At 37.2% G+C, this 24,844-nt stretch overlaps 1 protein-coding gene across 1 annotated transcript in view; it reads right to left on the bottom strand.

Moving 5' to 3' along the window:
* Positions 1 to 1,805: 1,805 nt before the first annotated feature.
* The window catches only part of LOC132140530 (serine/arginine repetitive matrix protein 4-like), a 31,579-nt gene continuing 8,540 nt past the window's right edge, over positions 1,806 to 24,844 (bottom strand). Inside the window, exon 2 of the mRNA XM_059549300.1 lies at positions 1,806 to 2,103. Within this exon, the coding sequence (XP_059405283.1) occupies positions 1,806 to 2,103 (298 nt within the window). The remainder of the gene's footprint in view (positions 2,104 to 24,844) is intronic.

Genomic DNA, 24,844 nt, shown 5'->3' on the forward strand with positions numbered 1-24,844 from the left:
CGTCTTGGTTTACGGTCTCGATGCCGACGCCGATCACTTCCGGTCGGTACGAGTGATCCGCTTGTCTGCGGTGATCTCAGTAGCTCCGGCGGGAGTTCGCTGAAGTCGAAAGGATGATCTAAAACTATGTTGGAACACCGTTTGTTGATGTCCAAAAGTGACTGTTTAGTATAGCTTTAGTTTGCATAACTGAATCGCGCGAACAAGAATGAAATAACCAGGTAGATTAACACTAATTTCCGAAATCTGGTAAGACGCTGAGCCTCGCGATGTGATCGCGCCGCCATCTTGGTCTGTTAAGTAAGGAACTGTTGCAATTTTAAATTAGGTAGGGCACTTTCAGCTTTGAGTGTCATAATGGGGGGTCTGGTTAACAGGTTAAATATAAATTTGACCGATCTACTTTTTTTATAGTTATGGGGCTAATATCGTTTTCGTAAATTCTTTTGGTCATAAATATGATATCACGATAGCCATGATATCACGAAATCGACCACAAAACCTTTTTTGCAACACTGTTTGATCCATTGACTAATGTTTTTAATGCTATGCTTTTTATTCAGCTTGTTGGTTTTCTCTCCAGCTTTTAAAGTCTTTCCGTCAGTTTCAGTTGACCTTGAATGCGCACAGGTAACGAACACACCCCTAATGGCCACCATCACTTCAGCTGTCAGAAGGAACAGCGCGGAGAGGGTCGTTTTGTGAGTTAGACCGAACACTGACACACTCAGGAGAATAGACAAGGTTAGAGAGTTAAAAGGCTGTCAACATTGATAACTGACATTTTACTAAGGGTTTCAGCACTGTTTACATTGCCTGCACTGCTGTACGTACCTTTCTGCTTTGGCAAAAAAATGCAACCATGACTCTCAAAACCAAAATACAGAGGCTTGAGCTTGTTGTCAATGCAGTGAAAGGAAAAGTGTGCAAGCATAAGACAGCACAGAGAGCTTTTGACTACTGACACACTCCAAAGGATGTCAAACCTGCAATGCCAAAGCACTGTCAGAAGTAATAAAAGACTTTAAACAGAAGGGTCTTCGCAGAAGGACACTGAAATTGACACTACACAATAAGACTTTCCACATTTGAGATGTTTCTTTTATTTGCATATGAAAACAACAGTTTATGTACATGATTTAGGATTCTTCAGGTGTTGTGATGAAGGAAAGAAAGCTGTTTGTGGATTTCGGAGCTTTAGATTGATCTGACTTAATCGCTCTTTGATCTTGCATTGTTGTATGCTTGATTATAAAATCTCAATAAAAATAAAAATACCTTTGCATCTGCCGTTCTCTGGCAGAAAACACATCATGAACTCACCCAGAGATTAGCATGTTTAAGATAACGCTTGAGCTGGCATCCTCCCTGTTTTACATACTGATGCATTGCTTGTGCTCTGCGTTATCACCAACACTTTGAAGGTATCAGTGGAATTACGGTGTTAAGAATCAAATGCTGAATCAATTTCATTCACCAGCTGGAGTTAGAATTTTGGTGGATGGGAAGAAAGAGGACCCCATAAAAGACACCCGTGTTAAAATTTCCAGCAACACCTGAATGTTTACACTGTGGCGAGGAGATAAGAGTGTTGTGCCTGCCTTGCTTTAAAGTTTGGGGTTTCTAATTCATGCTCAGAGTGCGGATGTGGCTTAGAAGTGGATTCAGTTCTTCATATTTTCATGTGTTTGATCTTCTCTGGGGTCAGAAATAAAAATAAAATTCACATTTGAATAGATTTATCTATACAAAGGTTCTGTGGTTGAATTGTACATTTTTAAATGCACATGCTGTTTTCAAGTGCTTCAAAAGCAGTGGAAAGCAACTATTTCACCTTCAGAGACAAATAGGTTCTTTTCTAGAACGGCAAATGCATTCTTTACATTGAAGTGTTCACTCCTAAGCACAGAGCCATCTTTGATGAAGATGTGTGTATGAGGCACAGCTTTAGAAGATACAGACCTGCGAGCTCGACGGTGACTGTGGCGTTTACGTCCTCTGCGCTTCACGTGTCCACTTTTCTCATGAGTTTTTGCAACTGCATCTTTCGTTTTTGCTTTCTCCTCAACGTCTTTAGGTGCTAGGCTGACTGCTGTCTCCAATCTGGAAGAACAGAATGACATGAATTAGTCAACAGGTTGTTAAATAATATGTGACAGGACCACAAAAGCAGTCTTAAGTCGCTGGGGTATATATGTAGCAATAGTCAAAAATACATTGTATGGGTCAAAATTATATTTTTTTCTTTTATGCCAATAATCATTAGGATACTAAGTAAAGATGATGTTTCATGAAGATATTTTGTGAATGTCCTGCCGTAAATATATATATATATATATATATATATATATATATATCAGTAACGTGCGGTGAAATCTTGTCATGGGTAGGCTGTGACCTATCAATGTGTGGAATATATGTTCATATATTCATTCAGTTAATTTAGCAAACCAAGTTCATTTTAGGCATCATCAGATCGCTGCCTGCATTCAGCAAAGTCAGTCATGTGAGGCTAATGCACAATCAAATATAATAATCAAATTAATGGACACATCTATCTTATGACTTATACAACAAACAAATGTTTTGTGCGGGACACAGAGAAGGAGGCGGCGCGGCAGCCTAGTCACTCCATCAAAATGCGCAAACGCGCACAGACAGCCACGGCACACACACACACACACACACACACACACACTTTTGGTCTGGTGACGGCGCACCAGGCTACAGTCAGAAAACATTGCGTCAGCAGTACAGCTTTAAAGTACAAAAACAGCTTATTCGCTCCTACAAACTGCTAGGCGCACACACCGACACGCAAGTATACTAGATGCTAGTATTCGGGAAGCGCGCGGATTGAGTGAGAGCGAGTAGATCACGTGACACGAAGCAAGATCGGTCTCTGCCTCAATGTTGATAATTCAAGACAGCATGAGAACTGACTGCGCATGCGCAAATCTACATAAACTACGTTCTATGGACCAAAGAGGCACCGCTCACCTCTGCCTCAATGGCCATGGCTTTTGAATTTCCTGCATGAAACAACGGTTTTTAGGAGCAAACAATGGCAAAATGAGTATATTATGTGTATTCCTGAACATTTTTGTTACAAAAAATAATATTTGGAATAAAATTAATGCAATTAATAATGTGGTGAATTAATAAAGCTCTTGGAATTAATAAATGTAATGTCAACATTTCCTTTGGTGAGGCACTGCCTACCCTGACCGCACGTCCCTGATATATATATATATATTGTTTAATAATATGCATTGCTAAGAACTTCAAGCTAAGACAACGTTAAAGCCAATTTTTTCAATATTTAGATCATTTTATTTTATTTTAGCAGATTTTCAAATACTGTAGTCGTATCTTGGATAGATATTGTACTTAAAACAATCCAAACATCAGTGGAAAGTTACATTTTTTCAGTTTTCAGATGATTTATAAATCTCAATAATAATAATAATAATAATAATAATAATAATAAAAATAATAATAATAATAATAATAATTGACCCTAATGACTGATTTTGTGGCCCAAGGTCACATATGACTTTTTTGTGTTTCCCTTTTGTAAAGTTTGAGCAGTTATGCAATGATCTTAAATAATTATAAGTAGCTCAATAATGAAATGCATTGTTCTGACATAGGAAAAGCCCATTATTTTGTTATTCTGCTTATCCAACTTTTTCTTTAATGTGGAAGTAAGCCTATAAGGACAGACTTCCAGATCATTAACCGCTAAAGGTAAATAACAAGCATAACATTGTGCAATAAATGGTAAAGCTGTTTGCACTACAAACAAGTACAAGACAATACATTAAAACAATATGGTAAGAGACATCAATTTTTGCACAGCAAAAATAGCTGGATGCAGATGAGACCAGAAGCTAGATCCCATAGAATTTACAAATGGCCGTGCCTATTTTTACGACAAAAAATTGTGGATAAATTCATTAACGTTTGAGGAAGCAGTTCTCTGCTGAGAGACATTGAGCATATTCATGTTTCTCTCCTAGACCTTCATAAATGCAGAGGTCATCTGCTCAGCATTCAAATGAGGTGTCAACAGAGAAGCCTTTATTTACACGCCTTAGTTGAACCGACATTTCTGAAATTATTTGTGCATATCCCAAGGTTGTAAGGCGAATAGTTTGAAAACTCAAGACTCGCATGTGCACGTCTTTTTGTCCATGGGGGAGAGTAAAAAGAGTGATATGAGTATCCCTCATGATCTGATATTAAAATTTCACACTAAATTCACAGCAAAATATATTCTTATAATTTGCTGATTGCACCCAGCCAGGCTGTAAAATGTAACAATTGGTTGTCATTTGGTTTGTGTTAGCTATATACCATTGAACTTACTAAAAAGTTAATTTTCAGGGAGATCTCTTTTGAATTCATAGGTGTTTTATGTGAAGTTTACATATTTTTGATATACATATTTCATATTTCGAAATAGTATCCGGTTGAGTCTTGTGCACAGATAGACCCTGGTGATTCAGCAAAGACGTGACACTTGAGCAATTCTTTTCCTGTAATTTCCTTACAAATAGTTTGGAAATAAATGCATAAATAAAACTGATTGCTAGAGCTGTGTAAGTAGGCCTGACTTGATCTCCGTGGCATAATTACAGATCCACCTCTGGAGTGTGAGAGAAGTGTGTGTTGAATGCGGCCCTGTGTGTTTGTACATGAGTTTGTGTGTCTGATTGTAATGAGAAGTTAATCAGTCTTGCAGATTAAATGCTGATTGCCTCTCTCTCTCAGCAGCAGGAGGAGGCCTGCCCTCTGCCACCTCTGGATAAGAGAGGGCAAAGCACAATCACATTATTAATGTCAACCTTCCGGCATCGCAGCCCTACACAGCCCTCCAGTGCGCCAGGACGTGATTGGAAAATACAAAAGGGGAGAGGATTACAGACGGTGAAACACTGAAAACACGTTGGTGTGAGGGCAGCTGAATGACCCAGACATCAAAGTTCAAGAGAAAATCTGTCATTTAGAATTAATATTTTATTTTATTTATTTTAAATTTTTATGGATTATGGCCAGGTTTATAGTTATAATGCATTAATGATAGAGCTGTTTCGAATGAACATGCAGATTTTCACTTGACAAGATGTTCAATGATGGATTAGAGAGGCGTGGACTGCTTGTGGATTAGTTTGGACTCTCATTCTGACGGCACCCATTCACTGCACAGTGGTCCATTATGGGACAAGCAAGCGATGCAATACTCAATTTCTCAAAATATTTTCCAATGAAAATTTCATTTTTTATTTTTGGGTGAACCATTATGTTGAAATAATTTCATATCCAAAGATTTTTAACATTAGATGAACCTAAAGAAACAACAATGGTACATCCTTGGAATGGAAGAAAACATTCTTAACTTTAAACCTTAAGTTAGAAAACACAGTTAAGAAGAATTATATTTTTAAGGATGTTGAATCTGGCACCTGGTGACCAAAAAGAAGAAACCTGCAACAACAACCAACTTTAGCTCAGGAGGCAGCGATTATTACATCCTTCCGCTGTAATAGAATATTTCTCGTCATTTTCCACAGACTTCTTTAAACCCAGACTCTTTCTTACTGGCCATCAGCTAGAGATGAGAGCTTTAAATGAAATTGATTTCCCCATCACTGAATGACTTTTCTCTGATCGGCTTCAGAATTTAAGGAAGAACTTCTCCACAGGGAGTCAGATTTATGGCTCGCTGTTTATATCTGTCTCAAAGACACGCATACACACGCGCACTTGCTTCGGTTTGGGTTTGCTAACTTTCAAAGCTGTCTTGAGTGCTTGTAATCCATTACTCTGGAAAGTACAGACCATTTGAAGGGTCTAAATGGAACTATTCAAAGTTCACAGCAGGGAAAAGCTTTCTAGCAAATAATAAGCTGCAGATTTTAGCTGCTGAACATTTACCGTAGAATTGTTCAGACACGTCAGCCTTTCTGTTTGTTAGCAGCTATGGAATGGAGACTTCTTTGGTTTATCTTGATTATCAAAATAACTAGCATTGAGGAAATATGTTTTCATACATACATTTTCAGGTTACAATGTGGCTTTTTGGTTCAAGTGAAAAGAGCCCACAAAACATATATATGAATTGATATTTATAATTTATCATGTTTGCTGTATATTACCGATACGAACACTCTTTGACAATTCGAGCAATTTTAGGTATCAATCATGTCAATCAAATTACAGTAAGCAGTATAAAAAGTTATTTGTGACCCTGGAGCACAAAAGCAGTCTTAAGTCACTGGAGTATATTTGTAGCAATAGCCAAAAAAACACTGTATGGGTCAAAATTATAGATTTTTCTTTTATGCCAAAAATCATAAGGATATTAAGTAAAGATCATGTTCCATGAAGATATTTTGTAAATTTCCTACCGTAAATATATCAAACTTGCATCTCGGCCTAATATTGTCCTCCTAACAAACCATACGTCAATTGAAAGCTTATTAAACTTTCTGTTGAATAAAGCTGTACAGTTTGCAGTATTAATCGTGTTTGTAGCACAAACCGTGTGGGATGAATTACAGGTCGAAAAAAAAGCAAAAAAAAATACAGTATAGATAACTAAGGTAGAAAAAACTAAAGTATAGACTTCAAAACTAACTTTGCACAGTTTGGATTTCAAGCAAAAACTGTTCACTGCTGCATAGCACTTTCAAGGACAGATGGGCATGTGAAATATCACATCACGTTTTTTTATTAATACACTGTTTTCAGTTATTTAGTTTTAGCAGTTTTCATTTTTCTAACACTAAAATTGCAGATTAAACAAATGCTCAAATCCCTAACCCTAATTAAAAATGTACGTAAGAAATCACCAATAAAAAAAAATGTGTTTGACAACTATAACTTTGGTCCTATAAAAAACATTGTTCATATTAATAAAAATTATTAAATATTAATTGGCAAGCAGGGCCTATGAAGTGTTGAAAATGTCCTATGCATGGAGTGCTGTTTGTGCTGTTATGTGTGTCTCGGTGGCAGTCTAATGGCAGCTCTCCAGGTTGTGTTGATGTGTTTCTGTTGTTGTGAATGAGTCACGGCTCCTAGCTTGGGTCTCCTCACTGCCACTGTCATATGACACTGATACCGGTGTGATGGGAGAGAAAAGCAGGGGGTGGAAGGGAAGAGAAAGGAGCGTGATCCAGAAGGAGAAGGCAGATGGCTCAGGACGCACACAAACACACAAAAAGGTGGGCGGGAGAAATGTCTCTTCTTTGCAAAGATGACAGAACACAGGGCTGCTTCAGAAGTTCGAAGGCATGAACACACACACACACAGGCGCCCAAACAAATATATAGAGACTGTTTCCACCTCCTGTTAAGATGAGCCTTTTTTTGTGTGTGTGATCTAATTACAAGTGGTCAGTAATAAATACAGGTGGAAACAGGGTTTTGTGATCAGATCATTGAAAGCACATCCAGAGGTAAACTCTTGATCACATCCAATATTGAGATGAAGCAACAAGTACTGTTCACTTATCCTTTCTTACGTGATCATTATTAAGATCAGGTGTAAACAGAGCCATTGAGACAAAGACAATTCGTCAAAAGCATACACAAACACACACAAAATCTTCTTTGGTGATTCAAAGTCAGCAGTCATAAGGATAGTAATCAATGCCTCAATCAGACTTAACAAGAGCTACTTTAAACACACGTAAAACACACACACGTTACACATAAGCCCCTTTCACACTGCACGTCGGACCCGGCATATTGTCGGAACATTGCCGGGTCGCCTTCTGTGTGAAAGGCATTGATTCCGGCATTGACCCCGGGTCGGGGACCTAGTAACAAGCGCTGTATGAACAAAAGCCAGATCTATTGTCGTGTCGAAGTGATGACGTGCGTTATCACGCGACTCTTTTACCGGCTGTTTTGAAGGAAGATCAACGTTCGCGAAGAAAATATATGTGCAAACTGTAATGAAGCAAAGATCAGTTTGTTCCTCACTTTCCGCGCTGATGCCGAGATCGTTCGCTTGCTTCAGTGAAAGTATAACATGCCTAACGTTTTCGACTCTTACATTACACGTCACGCCCTGATGTCTCGTGTCGTTACGGGATCTTTACGGGTTATCACTGGCAGTGTGAAAGTGCAAAATCTAGCGACCCGGGAACAATTGCCGGAACACTTTACCCGTGTATTTGCCGGAATGGCAGTGTGAAAGGGGCTTTAGAGGAATCAGACTTCAAGTAAATGCCTCAATTGAACCATGTGATATTTCAAATTGGTTGCAAGAGGTAGCGTTGACCTGAAATAATCTGATCAATGGGAAAAATCAAGCATGTAAACACCTGAATCCAACTATTTTCTAAACTGACTCAAAAATGTCTTCATTTTTCTATAATGTAGTTTCTAATGCAGCCCTTTGGGAAATTTCCTGAAAAGCATAAACACTCATTGTTGGGGAAGCTACTTTGAATATGTAGTTTTACCAGCTACAAGCTACTCGTCTTTGTTTTGCATAAAGTGCAGTTGAAATATCCACTCTTGTGCATCCTTTGCAAAATCATCAGACGATCTCATGTTGGTGGATATACTGTAAAGCCACGGGATGCATGATACTGTATAAAAACAGATGGCAATAATGAACAAATTTAATGTGTGATCTAGTCAGAAGAAAACACTGCGCTGTTTCAGTGCATTACAGGCTCATGACTCGCCAGGAAGCAAAACGAAATGTTGCTTTTGGTCCCGCAACATCGCTACTAGCTGGAAAAAAGTAGTTAGCCACTGGGAAGGCTACACTGTTTTAATTTTGTTTGATTGGCCCAATACAGCAACCGATGTTGTGAGATTGGGACGGGGTCTGTGCGTTCGAAAAATAGAGATCTGCTGGGAAAACAGTCATTATTTTTTAAATTCTGTCAGGTGACAGAAACTTCAGCTTCAATTACCACTCAGGAAATACACGACTGTCCTTCAGTATATAGCACCAATTAGAATGATTATGCAATGAAATTTAGAAAAGCATCCTGAGATGACAGCAAAACAGAGAATAATGAACACATTTTATTAACCCTTGTGCATTGTTCAAATTCACTACCCTTTCGTTATGTTCGGGATGAAAACATCCACTCAATTAAACTGCTGTAAAAATGTGTCAGATTAATATTTTTCTCATTTTTTTTGCATAAATCTGTTAATCAACTCTCTCTCTCTCTCTCTCTCTCTCTCTTTCTCTCTCTCACACACACACACACACACACTGTAATTTGCTGTTATACTTCATAAAACTCCATATACAAGCCAGAAACTAAGCCTTTTTTTGCACGGGCCTATCTAAAGGGTTAATGGTCCCACCTAGTGATCAACTGTAAAAATAACAGATTTTACCTCTTCCCAAAAGGGAAAACCACAAACAATCAAGAATGCATGATTATTTGGTGTCATGGCTTTGCAATCAAAAAATTTCCTTATAATGGAAGTCAATGGGGCAAAAACAGCCACCAACAACAAATGAGGGAGAAAAATTAAAATCTAATGCTGCACAAAAACTAACAATGCATCAAAGCCAATCTTGTTACTAATCTTTGACATGCCCAAGACTGTGATAAAAGGTAAAAAAAAAAATCACGTCCACAATCACTTTTTAAATTGAAAATATGTAATTTTGTGTGTCCCCCCCCCCCCCAAATCAGTGACATCATTTATGAACTTAGTAATTAAAGAGTTAAAATCTTGGATTTTTTTTTAAACATTTGGTAGTTTTGATTAATAGATTTATGCAAAAAATATTTATTTGATAAATTTTTACAGCAGTTTAATTTAGTGGATGTTTTCATCCACGAACATAACGAAAGGGTAGTGAATTTGCCCAGAGTGTACAGTTGAGTTTTTAAAAAATTTCAAAGCATTTTCCCACAAAATGGGTCAAAATAAGATTTGTTACCAAAAATCATTCCATTAGCTCAAACACAGAGAAAGTTGTGGCCAAAATAAGACTCAACTTTACCCCCTAGTGGACGAAAACGTCCCCAACAACGCATAGGGGTTAAACATAACCCTTAACCTTCTTGTCATAATCTAGCTTGCCTGGATGCACACACAGTTTATGTATGTGAAAGAATATAATTTAAATTATCTGTCGAGTTCTGAACAAATTGCTCATTGTTTCACTTTTCATTATATTGCTCTTAAATCCTAAGGACACTCTGATTCATCAGGGGAAGAAGTATTATTTGAGAGTGCTGCTAGTTACCATGGCAGCCAAATATGAACATGTTTCATGCAAGCTAACGCATGACCCATGATTATATGCTATAACACTTAGACTAATTAGTGCCATTAACACTCAACAAGAAGACCTGTCAGAGACTGCAACAGAAATGTAAAACATTATTATTCACATGGATACAGATGGACGATTAGTTTTTAGATCATTTTGACACAAAAAAATAAGTTTCAGAGCTATGTTTTAGTACTACTAAAAACCTTCAATACTAGTCACTGGGCTCTGGGTCTGCAAAAGGACAACAGACATAAAACGAGACACCGTCCTCCCGCTGCGGACACATCTGATATACGAGGTCCATCCTGCAGTTCACTGAGGCTATCCAGTTCTATTAGGCCTGTCATATCCACAGACAAACAACTGATAATCGCAATCATGAAAAAGTCGGGCGGCAGATCCTTTTGAGAGAGAGACATGATTGAGCATGTTAATTAAGGGTGGATACAGATTAACTGACTCCAGAGCTCCATCTATCAAAATGGAAAGCGATTATATTGTTTGTGTAACATTCGGGATAAAAGACAACCTCTTTTCATCGTGGTATTGATACTAATGATGGGTATGCTTAGACAGGACATGGCAATTAAACTTGTTTAGGCAAATGGACATGTCTATCAGAATCAAGACTTGATATTAAACATTTTAAAATTCACAGAAATTAGAAGATCCTCTGCATGAAATGTAATCTGACCAATGACCAGAAAGCTAAGCACACTTTATATTGTAATTGTTAAGATGTGAACTGTATTATCTTTAAAAAAAATCCTTTCTGAGCCCCTCTATAGCTAATAGCTGACAGCAAGCTAAATCTGTTTACCACTTATAAAATTATATGGACATACGAACTTGTGAAACTATATATAAAAAAGAAAAACATCACCATCTGCATAATTCAAATCTGTGTTCGCTGGCCGACACAGAGCAAGAGACACATGCGTTTTTAAAGCACTGTGCATTATAACTAATCACATACGATTCTGTTGAGTTTATGAATGCAAGGACCAATCAGAGGTGTTCAGATGAGTCACAGCTTTTGTCACTGTGCATTGAATCTCTGGCTAATTCTCTCATCAGAAACAACAAAGTGAAGATCTAAAAATTTAAGTAAGACATTCATTTCACAGTGTAAACAGCTTTAGGGTTTATTATGGGAGATTTTGAGAGAGCTTGAACTGACTGGACTGAAGTGAAAATTTTCTTTGATAATGTGTTGGCAATGAAAGTGTTACATGCTAATGAGTAACTTACAATGTTCGTATCAAATTCATATTAAATACAATGTCAGCCGTATTAAAAATATTTTGTAGTATGACACCCGTATCTGGTACTTACAGGATTAGTTCACCCAAAAATGAAAATTAAGCCTTAAACTACCCACCCTGAAGTCATCCTAGGTGTATATGACTTTCTTCTTTCAGAATAATCCAGCTGGAGTTATTTTAAAAATGGTCTTTGATCTTTCAAGCTGTTTGATGGCACTCAGTGAGTGTTGCACTGCATCAGTCCTTGAGAAGTTTAATAAAAAGCACGTCCATTAAAAAAAAGCGTCTCACATGGCTCTGGAGGGGTGAACAAAAGCTTTCTGTAGTGAATCGATGTGTTTTTGTAAGAAAATATCCATATTCAAAATGTAATAATCACTTTTAATTAGCTTGCGCTCACAGTTGTTCACAGAAGCAGCTCCGGGGGAATGACGTATGAGGTCAGCTAATTAAAATTTTTTGGGTGTACTAACCCTTTAAGTAACAAGACATATTAAGATGCAAAGTTAATAGATTACACTTTTAGACCACTTTGCCCATCATAGATCAACTAACATTATCTATAAAGGTGCAAATACTTACACATATTTGAGGATCAAGATATATTTTCTGAATATTTTGAATAAAAGAAAATATTATATTTATAAAACAATTGCTGAATAAAACAATAGACACCATTATAACATGTGTAATGGTTTTACTGGTAATAATGGCACTTGTATTGGCTTTTACTGGAAACTGTAATGGATCCTGTTGGTCTTTACTGGTAATTGATTCGCCTTCTATTGGTGGCTTGTTAAAACCACTAAATCCTTCTGGAATATTTCCGAAAAGGGAATACAGAAAACCATTTTTGATGGTTTTAATGGTTAAAAGTTGATGGTTTGTAATGTTTGTAATGGATATTTATAGTGGAAGCCATTACAATTTTCTATGATGGTTTTTATTGTTTTGTTTATTTTTTTTCCAGTAGGGACATAAGCCTATATCAGGTTTACAGTGGTATTGTTGCTGCTGTGTCACATGACACGCATGAGAGAGACCCCCCCCCCCTTCACTTGTGCCCCCTCAAAAATAATGAGTGCATGATGTCCCTTACACTACAATACAAAATTATTTGTCAAATACATTAAACATGACAAAACATTCATTTTAGTTAGAATTGTTATAGATTACTTCTAGAGACTGCACTGATACATGCCATGGTAAAAAATGACTGAATGTATAATTATTAAAGTAGGTAAAGATGTACCCCCAACTCTCCCCCACTCCAGGGTACTTAACATCTACTCAGTGTAAGCCTGAGCTGTCGCTTCTTATTTGATAAAATGGCAAGACAATAATACCAGCTTAAATTTCTGCAACATGAGGCCTGCTGCCTCCACTGAGAAAATAACCTGTGTGGCATCATGGGAGAAAGACAATCACAGCACCAGACCTCATTATCTCCCACAGACAATGTCCTCACTAAATCCCAAACGAGCCAGGGAAGGTAATTGATTTGTAGAGACACTTTTAGAGCGAAGGGGAAAAGGAAAGCGAGTGAGACAAGTAGGGTGGGGGCAGTCAGAAAGAAGAAAATCCACAAACAGCTGAAGCGAATGGAGAATTGGCTGCCCTATTTCCAACTCTGCATGAAGGCTCCGTTGAGCGATACAAGTGGACATGAAGGATTTAAGAACAATCAGACTGATTTAGCAGCTTATTCCAGCCCTCTCATCTCTCCCACATTTGTTCTGCTCAGCGGGAGGTACTCAGGAACGACATAACAACAGAAAGTTACAACCTCGCAGGATTTCTTACTTCAGCTAGAGGGTATTTTTGACACAGTCTGATGTGATGCTTGTGTAGAACAGATGTAGAGTTATAGACAGGTATGATGGCGAACAGAAGGGTTGGCAGATGGAATGATAAAAAGGAATGATATCAGAATAATTTTCTTGTTTATATAATAAGCAACCAGAAAATCCTTCACCAACCAAACAGATGCAATGTAATATTTCTAACCTTCTGTGCAAAATACAGCCGGCACACGTAGTGAGGAAAGTCATTCTGAAGACAAGAGAAGTTAGTTTATTCAATTATTGCTACCTGAAGATGAAGCGGAGCAACATAATGGTTTGATTAATTTCCTTATCACACCAGGCACAAAGAGTAATTATGGCCTGGTCCACTACTCTACGAGCCACCAAACAATCAATTTAAACACTCTTCACTCCCTACCGTCCCCTCTGCTCAAACAAAACAAATTACCCCTCTCTCTCTCTCTCTCTCTCTCAGTCTCTGGAAGACTTTTGCCCCGGGCCGTGGAAATAATGCCAGGCAAACTCTAGATTTTCACACACACACACACACACACACACGCACACACACACACGCACACACACACACACTCAGGCCAGAGTCTCTATACAACATCCAAACAATTATTCTGCAGAGACGCAGTGTGAGAAAAAGAGCACTGTTCACAATGAGCAATCAACAGCTTGCCACTCCAACTTCACCGAGAGCAATGGTGGGTAAAACATGTTGAAGCATATGTAAATGACTTAACGGGTGCGTATGGAGCGTGCCTTCATAGTGTTCATATTTTCTCCTGCCTGATCAGATTCATTTATCCATATATGTCCTTAACTGAGAGGCTTATCTGAGGTCATCAAATATGATCTGGGGGCGAAATGAGAGTCCTGTGATTTTTGTTCTCATTTACATATTCATCGTCTCCACCATGCAATTAGTTTTAAAATGCTGCCTTCAATTCATGTCAGAATGGTCATATTTATGAGAAGAGGGTACAGCCAATGTTCTCTCATAATTAACAGTGGGGTTTTCTTTGAACTGTGAAGAGTTTCTTACTGTGTCAATTAAAGTAAGGTGTATTTATCATAAGATATATTTATGAATGTCTATGAGCAACCTGCCAGATGAGAAGGCACACATTCTGCATTTGATGTCTCTATCAAACACTGTAATAGAAAATATTACAACACTCTCAGAATAGAAATGGTATTAGGAATAGCCAAGAGAGAGTGAAACAATACTGTGTTCACATTTATGTCATACATACTGCATACCTAATCTAGCATTTAACACAAGAGTGAAAAAAATGTTATACATGATATATAACAATATGGTAGCACTTTATTTTACAGTCCTGTTCCCCATGTACATACTATGTACTTATTATAGTAATTACAATAACTATGTAATAACTAGGTACTTACCCTGAATCTACCCCTAAACCTAACCCTACCCTATGTAGTTACCTTGTATTACCAGAACTTTCTTAGATAAATACACTGTAAGTACACTATAAGTACATTTAAGTACACATACTGTAAAATAAAGTGCAACCAATATATTATTATTTTTTAATTGATGAAAGGTCTGAGGAAGGTTGTATAAATGAGCACCTTACTGTCTGGACACCTTTGGCTCTGCTCTATATCACTGCTGCCATGTTTCACAGCCCTCGGGACACAAACCTACACCAATCTCCTCCCCATTTCCACATTCCCACTGACACTCTTCAAATTCCATTACCTTTACAGCCTCCCATGCATTACAAGCCAATTTATTTCATTTCATTAACTTCTATCAAAAACCTTTCATGATTGCTGGGAGACAGAAAGAGGAGAATGCATTGTTGGACACAGAGTTCATCTCCGGGATGAAAATAAAGGTACTAATGGAAGGTATTTTTTTCTTATTACCTAAGGCAAAACAATATGTGGCAGGTTTGTTTAGAAGTATTATAGTAGTACAAAAAAAAAAAAGACAGAAACCATCTGGGTCATATTTTACTCCAACCAACCAACCAACCAAAAAAAAATAAATAATTATATATATATATAATAATTATAATAACTATAGTTGCTGCTTGGACATTTGACTAAGTTTACAAAAAACTATAGATCTCCTGGAAGATTTGTTTTGTTTGGATGATTCTAGAGGCCTTCATGATTATATATATATGTGTGTGTGTCAACAATAAAAACTTATTAGTAATATGAAAATTACATTTCTTTGGGAGGGTTTGCCTTCGCCATGCTTCCGGGAAGTAGGGGTAGGAAGTTGACAGCCTCATGTGACAGGAAGGAAGTGGATACCTTTTTTTTTTTCTTGAAATCCTTTATTTGGTTGTTTACTTGCATGTCATTGAGAAATATAACATGGATAACATCCAGAAAAATACTTACAAAAGGAAAATGACAACTATAAACTGCGGCAACTACAGTTACCGGTGGGCTTAAATGGGTTAAGAATGAATCTCATGAATCTCAACCTGTTAAAGATATTAAATAATACACACAATTATTATTATTAGTAGTAGTAGTAGTAGTAGTAGTATTTAGAAATAGGATATATGAGAGATTTACCCCTTTAAACTTGCAGTGCTCTAGTGCACTGAGTGAGAGGATTGTAATGCCTCTCTAAGGTCATATTTAACAATGCTAATCTCACCCTTATCAAGAACAGATAAGCTTTCATTTGTTAACAAGCAAAGAATGTGTATTAGATCACAATCACTCACAGAGCCCATCAGCCAGTCAGTAAATTACTCTGCAAAATGAAATTAAAGAAAATGAGGCATTCTTTGTGGCGAAATATTTCAGTACTTAGAATTTGGTGATGAGCCCAATCTCTACAACACTCTTCTTGTCTGCCTCCTGGGGAAAGAAAAGACGCAGTACACAGCTAATAGACAAAGAGAATAAGGGGTCCAATCAGTGGGCACACAGTAGCTAATTACAGTGAAAGGGATGCGAGGAGGACGCAAGAACAAGTGTCAGCTGGGGTTGTTGATTGGAGTGTGGCATTTCAGAGGGAGCAAAGGATCCACCATTAACACATCAGGCATGGATCACTGCAACAGATTTAGCTTCTTACCACAGAGAAACTCCATTGAGCACCAGGCTTAGATGTGGGCCAGTTGCCACTCAGAAGCAGCGGACCAGAGAATTTGATTGAAAAGATGAGAGGGCTGGTCCAAACCCACGGGCTCGATTTTATACACAAAAGAAGACAGATGGCCCGGCTTGAGATGAGAAACTTCTAAATGTGTACTTCTTTTGATTTGGGAAGCTTTTTTCCACGTTAAGGAGAAGGACAGGAACTTAGCAGGAAGTCTATACGAAGGAGGCCAATTAATTTCAAGCGTGCTGATTCTAGATGGATGAGGAGATGAGCGAAAGACCAAATACAAATTCTAGCTAACTGCTTTTCCGCTGAGACTGTATTACATTCTATGAGCTCAAGTGTTGTGGTTTTCATGTACTAGAAAAGTTGAAAATAACGTTTGTGGTGTTCAAACGCCACAAACCTGAAGAATCAAATACTGATACTGTTAAACAACGTAAACTGTGTTTAAAACATGTTAAGGATGAAATCCTATTAATTTTATTATTAAGGATCGCGAATTACAACTTTTAAGGAAAACATAAAATATTAAATAAAATCATTTTCAAAAATCACTGAAAGAAGAGTCCAACTTGAAGCGAATTAGCTGAGGTGAGTTAGAAGACAAACAGAGAAAGCCATACAATCTGTGCTGTCTGATAGGGCTGGCAAATGCAAATAGAGCTTATTATCTTATGTGGCACTGGCAGAAATTCCAGACACAGATCACGAATTCAGAAAATGAGTACTGAAATGTATAATTTGTTATTATTGAAAAGGACCATTTAAAAAGTTGGTTGAGGGTCAAAACCTGTAGAGCTGCTCAACAGAAGAGGTCTTCATATTTGGGATTGTCTGGAAGAACTTCTCTGCTAATGCCAGTGCTATGCCAAAAAATGGAAACTCAACTCAACTCCTGCACAATCTGCTGAAGCTGTACTGTAGTAATGAAGAAAAAAAAACTATAAACCTGTCACACTATGGTGAGATAAATGCGCGAAGAAGATAAATGCAAATATTTTTTAATAAATCCACACAATTGTAAATCCAGGACAGTACAGGTAAGAGACTTAGTTGACCGGACGACAAACAGTGAACAGAACACAACTAATATAGTGGAGCAGATGATGATAATTAACCAGACACACCTGAAATAAATGACACAATCAAACATGAGGTAGAACACATGAGGGACGAAGACAAAAAAACTAAAAAAAAAAAAAAAACCTTATAGCCAAATTATAAAAGTACGGAGCCCCGCACATCATTTAAAAAAAAATTATAAGCTAAACCGTGTGCACAATTCATTATTTTGTTCCCTCGATTTATAAATAGTACGTAAGATTTTTCGAATTAATTTCCTCTATTTGCTAAAACATGCACATGATTAATATTTCGTTCCCTCAATTTATAAATTGTGCATACGATTTACTAATTAATTTCCAAGATTTGCTAAAACGTGCACATGATAACTATTTTGTTCCCTCAATTTATAAATTGGGCATACGATTTACTAATTTGGTTCCTCGATTTGCTAAATCATGCACACGAGCAAATCGAGGAAACAAATAAGTAAATCGTACAAACAATTTTTTAATTGAGGGAACAAAATAGTAATCGTGTGCATGTTTTAGCAAATCAAGGAAACAAATTAGTAAATCGTATGCACAATTTTAAAATTTAGGGAAGAAAATAGTAATTGTGTGCATGTTTAAGCAAATCAAGGAAACAAATTAGTAAATCGTATGCACAATTAAAAAATTTAGGGAAGAAAATAGTAATTGTGTGCACGTTTTAGCAAATCGAGGAAACAAATTAGTAAATCGTATGCACAATTTTAAAATTTAGGGAAGAAAATATTAATTGTGTGCATGTGTTAGCAAATCGAGGAAACAAATTAGTAAATCGTACAAACAATTTTTTAATTGAGGGAACAAAATAGTAATCGTGTGCATGTTTAAGCAAATCAAGAAAACAAATTAGTAAATCGTATAGACAATTTAAAAATTTAGGGAAGAAAATAGTAATTGTGTGCACGTTTTAGCAAATTGAGGAAACAAATTAGTAAATAGTACAATCAATTTTTTAATTGAGGGAACAAAATAGTAATCGTGTGCATGTTTTAGCAAATCAAGGAAACAAATTAGTAAATCGTATGCACAATTTTAAAATTTAAGGAATAAAATATTAATTGTGTGCATGTTTTAGCAAATCGAAGAAAATGAATTAATAAATCGTAAGCACAATTTATAAATCGAGGGAACGAAATAGTAATCGTGTGCATGTTTTAGCAATTCGAGGAAACAAATTAGTAAATCGTGTGTACTTTTTAGTACATCGAGGGAATGAATTAGAAAACCGTGCGCACAATTTATTTATTTTTTCTTGCATGTCATGTGCGGGGCTCCATATAAAAGTAACTCAAGCTGTCTTTTTTTCTCTTTTAATTAAAGAAGTTTTGCTGTGAGGTTTTGCATTTCTGTTGCATCTTTTTTGACTGTGCACCAGTCTGTATAGTTGAAGATAGCAATTTTCTTCTTGTATAGATGAACTATAAGTATGCAAAGTGAGTGTGTGGCAGTGTCTCATAGACCAAAAGGAAGGGGGATTGTGACAGCGACGAACCGAACGGCTAACATTCTGTGCAGTGAAGCAGGACTAAGCAGCTTCACACTGAGACTCAAAATGGAAACCACAAATCATTGATTATTTCAGTCCTGACTGAGTCCCTCTCTCTGAGGAGGATGCCATTTGTGGAGGATAGAGCCTGCGTCGTTAAACCAAACCCCACCAGAGCAGCCCTAATTATTCCAGGCTACCAACAATACACCATTTGTGAGTGGGGAGGTTCATTTTGTTATAGCCCTGGGAGTACAGTAGCCGAAATAAACATAGAGTAAAGCCTACAGCAACCATGGTGTTTGTGTAAGACTCCTCCTGATTATGTTGGCATGAATAATTAAGAGAAAAACAGACAGATGTGTCCGTCTTGAGGTGAAGTAATTGGCTACATCATTTCCGAGTGTATCCTGCACAGCTACAGGTGTACGATATTTACGTAAAGTGATTTAAATTTATGCTAAATCTCAAGAGAAGGGGTATTGCTATCATTTATAATAGCATTCCCAAAGCTCCTCACAGATAACCTGGCAATCAAGTCCTCGGTTCTCTCAGACTTAAAACATGTGTCCCACTTTTTATTCATTTCAGTCACGTCAGTATGGATCAAATCCAATGATCTGATGGTCATCAATATGACAGATGAGTGGTAATGTTATGTGACTAAAACCGATAAATGTTCTCCTAAAAGTTCTTTTCTGAATGCCATAATAATTTGTAGCTTTAATCGCATCAAACCCTTACTGAAAAACAAAGACAGATATCCTTTTCTTTCCACTGACAAACTGTCCGCATGCGGCTGTGACTCGAGAGGAACTGTAGCCCCGACGAGAGCCAGATACGGTAATTAACGTGATGAGAATCTGAGACAAGGAAGCAACACTGTGTCATTCCTCAACTCGAGCTTCACCAGACTCCACAACCCCCTCCTCTCTGCTGGCCTTTGCTATGCAAAACAGCTCACTGAATAATTCACAAAGCACAGTTTTTACGAGCATTCAACGTACTTCACACAGCACTCTTTATGAAATAATGAAACTGAATAAAATATAGATTGTTTTTGTGTGGAGAGGAGAGACAGAACTTCTGTAGCAAATTTACAGTTCCTCATAATAGCTTCATTACCTTTCTAGGAGGAATTTCCCCTAAACTGCTCTAAAACTAAAGAGTAAATCAGTGCTCTTTGTTAATATTCTATGAAATTTGGGCACCTTAAAGTGTTATTCCAGTTTAATGAATGCATAGTATTCTCATTACTGAATACCTGAATGGTTTAGCAACTCAGTACTTGAATGAGCTCTTGTTACATTATAATCCTCTACGTCCGCTGCGTTCTCAAAACTCAGGCAATTTGATAATACCTAGAATATCAAAATCAACTGCGGGCGGCAGATCCTTTTCCTATTTGGCGCCTTAACTCTGGAATAACCTACCTAACATTGTTCGGGAGGCAGACACACTCTTGCAGTTTAAATCTAGATTAAAGACCCATCTCTTTAACCTGGCTTACACATAACATACTAATATGCTTTTATTATCCAAATCCGTTAAAGGATTTTTAGGCTGCATTAATTAGGTAAACCGGAACCGGAAACACTTCCCATAACACCCTATGTACTTGCTACATCATTAGAAGAATGGCATCTACGCTAATATTAGTCTGTTTCTCTCTTATTCCGAGGTCACCGTGGCCACCAGATCCAGTCTGTATCCAGATCAGAGGGTCACTGCAGTCACCCAGATCCAGTATGTATCCAGACCAGATGGTGGATCTCTACATCCCTGAAAGACAGCGGAGACCAGGACAACTAGAGCCCCAGATACAGATCCCCTGTAAAGACCTTGTCTCAGAGGAGCACCAGGACAAGACCACAGGAAACAGATGATTCTTCTGCACAATCTGACTTTGCTGCAGTCTGGAATTGAACTACTGGTTTCGTCTGGTCAGAGGAGAACTGGTCCCCAACTGAGCCTGGTTTCTCCCAAGGTTTTTTTCTCCATTCTGTCACCGATGGAGTTTCGGTTCCTTGTCGCTGTCGCCTCTGGCTTGCTTAGTTGGGGACACTTCATCTACAGCAATATCGTTGACTTGATTGTAAATGGTTGCACAGATACTAATTAAACTGAACTGAGATGAATGATGACATCCTTGAATTCAATGATGAACAGCCTTTAACTATCATTTTGCATTATTGACACACTGTTTTCCTAATGAATGTTGTTCAGTTGCTTTGACGCTTTTTTTGTTTTGTTTAAAGCGCTATATAAATAAAGCTGACTTGACTTGACTTGACTATAAATGTCTCTCAAACTCATGAGATTTTATGTTGTCGTTTTTTTTGATAGATAAAATCTTTACAAATGAGACCTGTAGAATTCTCCTGTACATTGAAAACAATTTAATGAATGATTAATTTAATTTACAAAAAAATAAGGTAAAGGTAAATTAGTAAGGTAAGGTAAATTAAAAACGATGCGGACACCAAATTAAAAAAAAAAAAATTCTAACATTTAAATAAGCTAAACATATTAACAAAAAGTATAATACTAAAATATCTCTGCTCCAAACACACACACATGCACTCCTTGGACCTGCTCATTAATTGCATGCACAAAGGATCAGATCTGTCCTCCCCACCTGTGCTCTGTTACATGGGCAGATGGAGAGAGGGCTTCACTCTGAGCAGGACTCATCCGTCTACTCTGTGAGTTACAGTACCCAGCCCCTCTCTGCTCTGCCAGACACTGAAACCAACCGGGCAAACACTGCAAGATGAGCTATTTTGGAGTTGGATGCTACTGACAGTGGCCTGTGTAATGGTTGCCTGCTGACACTGTTCCACTTGAAAGGATGGGAGGCTGCTGGGACATGCACAGAAAGCATACACACGGAGACAGACCACCAACCAAGTCCTTTGGTCTTTTATCAATTAGTAATTATTGATTAACACTTTTTTAAATGCTTACACATATTTTCAAAACTTTACACACAAATCCAAGAATTGCATAAAGAAAATGTAAAATGCCTCACATCGCTTGCAAAATGAATTGCAATGCACTGCATTCAGAATATCACATATTGCAAACATTTGTATTGCGTTGCAAACACCTTTGCCATAATATTGTATTTTCGGATATATTACATGCACATAGTTATTTAAAACCTTAGCTTCTAGCTTTTCGTGTGAGGCACCGGTGAATAAGTGTGGGATTTTAATTGGTTGTTTTTGAAGATAGTTACTGTTTGATTTTTGTGTGTTGCATAGAGAACTGTGTGTTGTGTTTTGCAAAAACTGTTTTATGAAATTGAAAAAACTGAGTCAAAGGCCAATAATTAGTGTATGGTTTTGCAGATTTGGTGAATTTTTTTATTTATTTGTAATTGAATACAAATGTTCCATTTGGGAAATCAATCAAATGCATGCTTCCAAACTTTGACAGGGAGATTAAAAAAAATGCAAGGAAAATCCTTCACTTGGCGGGAACCGCCAGCTGTAAATGTTCGTAATCTGTGAGTCCTCATTAAAGGGACTGTGACCCCCTCCTAACAAGCAGGTGTAGGAAGGCCATTATGTGGATGCTCAATAAAAATGCTGCCATCATTTCCACTAACCTTCTATATTATTTAGTACCCCATCAGAAAGAAGCTATTTCCATTTTATGCGAGGGAGGTTCATTCACTTCGCTGAGTCTCCTCAAGAATGCTCCCTTTCAAGGGCAAGTGGATTATTCTGTTATCCATAATGTGTCACATGAAGTGCACTCAAGGACCTACAATTTACAAAACACAGTGACATTCTGTATGTTTGATGGCGCATGTCCTAAAAAAAATAGGTTATTCATAATATGCTACACAGAAAGAAAAAAAAAATTGCCTGTTGAAATGAATTTCATTCTGCACAAGTGAAACAGGGACTTGCTAATAATGCATTCTGGAATTGCCACCAAAAATAATCCATTTTTAAGTCAGTCTTGCAATAATACTGTTGATCTACTAATGTCTAATTGATTCATTTTGTTGCCATTATTATCCAGTTTGTAAGCTTAAACCACTGGTGAGGCAATAAAATGAAGTAAATATCATAAACTTGCATGAGCTTAATTAAACTCTGTCCATTCAGTTTTCAGGCAGCTCAAGGAAATGATCGAATATGGCAACACATGCTTCTCTATGCTTTAATTACATTAAGTGGAAGCTAATGAGAAAAATGATGGCATTAAGGATTTAATTGCAAATTCTAAGAAGCTAATGAGTAATTGCCTAAATTAACATATTTTATGTTGTTTTTTGTGCAACTGTAGGCAGATTTAAGAAGCAGAGGACGTCATTGTCACGTCAGGAAAGAAATTCTGGAACAATTACAATCTAGACAAAGTGCATTCTGTATGTTTAATTTCAAGTCCAGAAAATCGTAATAACCATAAAACATAGAAGGGAGCACCAGTTAAAGTGCCTTAAAAGAGGCCTTAAAAAACTATACTCAACTCCAAGTTTGTGACATTACTTTGCCCTGTTCTTGACAGCTTCGATATTCTACAGTAAGTTATTCAGAAGTGTCAGTCAAATTTGTGCCGTCCTTCTCCCACTCATATACCTTTTTTCTTATGACCCTGATACTTTAAAGTAGAAATGGAGAGAGGATGAAAGAATAATAACTGATTAGTCACACAATTTCCCTATAGATTTTAACACAAAGAGAAAATTTCAAATCAAAGCAAAATAACTTTTAGCATATACCGTAGCCCCTGTTTTCCATATTACTTTGTAAACTACGATCAGAAAAGCATCGCCACAGAATTAAAAGGCAAAAAGTGCAATACTGTATATTGAGGGCGTTTAAATAATTAAATAGCATCTGATTCAAAAGTCCCATTATAATGGGGATGGGAACATGAGCACCTTGTAAAAGGCCTGATTCACTGTAGTGCACTTCTTTTACAAAATCCTAGCTCACAGTAAGGTGTTTTTCTAAATTCTACAAAGCCTTTTTAATTAAAAACTTGAAATAGTCACTTCATTGCTCACCTATCTACATGCCTTTCTTGTTTTGCACATGAAAAAAAAAAACTATTTGAAACATATATGTGAAAGTATTACTTTCTGATAACAGTATGTTTGAAGATAGCCTCTGAAAAACTTTCTTCAAAGCCTGTGAAGATACAATCTTTTAATAGCTTAATCTTCATTTGGGAAGAATTGAATTGTTTGTGGAAATTAAAATAATTTTTTCCAGAGTTTGTGGAGTGCACAGTGAGGTTAGTAGTTAATTAGGAGAACATTAGGAGTTAGAGGAGAACACTTTTAAAAAATCCTGTAGGAGGAAATCTTTCTAACGAACGTCACAACGTGCTAAAGCATCTAGAGAACGACAGAAAACCTGTCAGCTTTGGTTTTTGTAATAACTGCTCAGATGAATCTGTCGCCTGCTGAAATCTCAATGGCAATATTGCACATAGTAAGAGACCATCACAATTTATGAAGCACCTCCTCAAATCTTTTGGGCTCAGACGTTCGATGTCACTTGCGAGTTCTTCCCTTTAATATGTATAGCTTTTGGAACAGATATGACTGAACATTAATGATCAGAAGTAAGATTTGCGTAAATTGCTGTGAACCTCCCATGCAATATGCAGTGAAACAGAATACAGGGAAGCATCATTATAATTCTACTTCATTAAACTTCACTGTTCGGCCTCGATAGAAACATACACATTAAAAAGAAGAGCCTAAAACAATAAAGAGAACATGTTGATGCCAACATCTTAAAAAGCCCATCCTGGATGT

Source organism: Carassius carassius, chromosome 5 (genome assembly GCF_963082965.1).
Source record: "Carassius carassius chromosome 5, fCarCar2.1, whole genome shotgun sequence".
Taxonomy (NCBI): domain Eukaryota; kingdom Metazoa; phylum Chordata; class Actinopteri; order Cypriniformes; family Cyprinidae; genus Carassius; species Carassius carassius.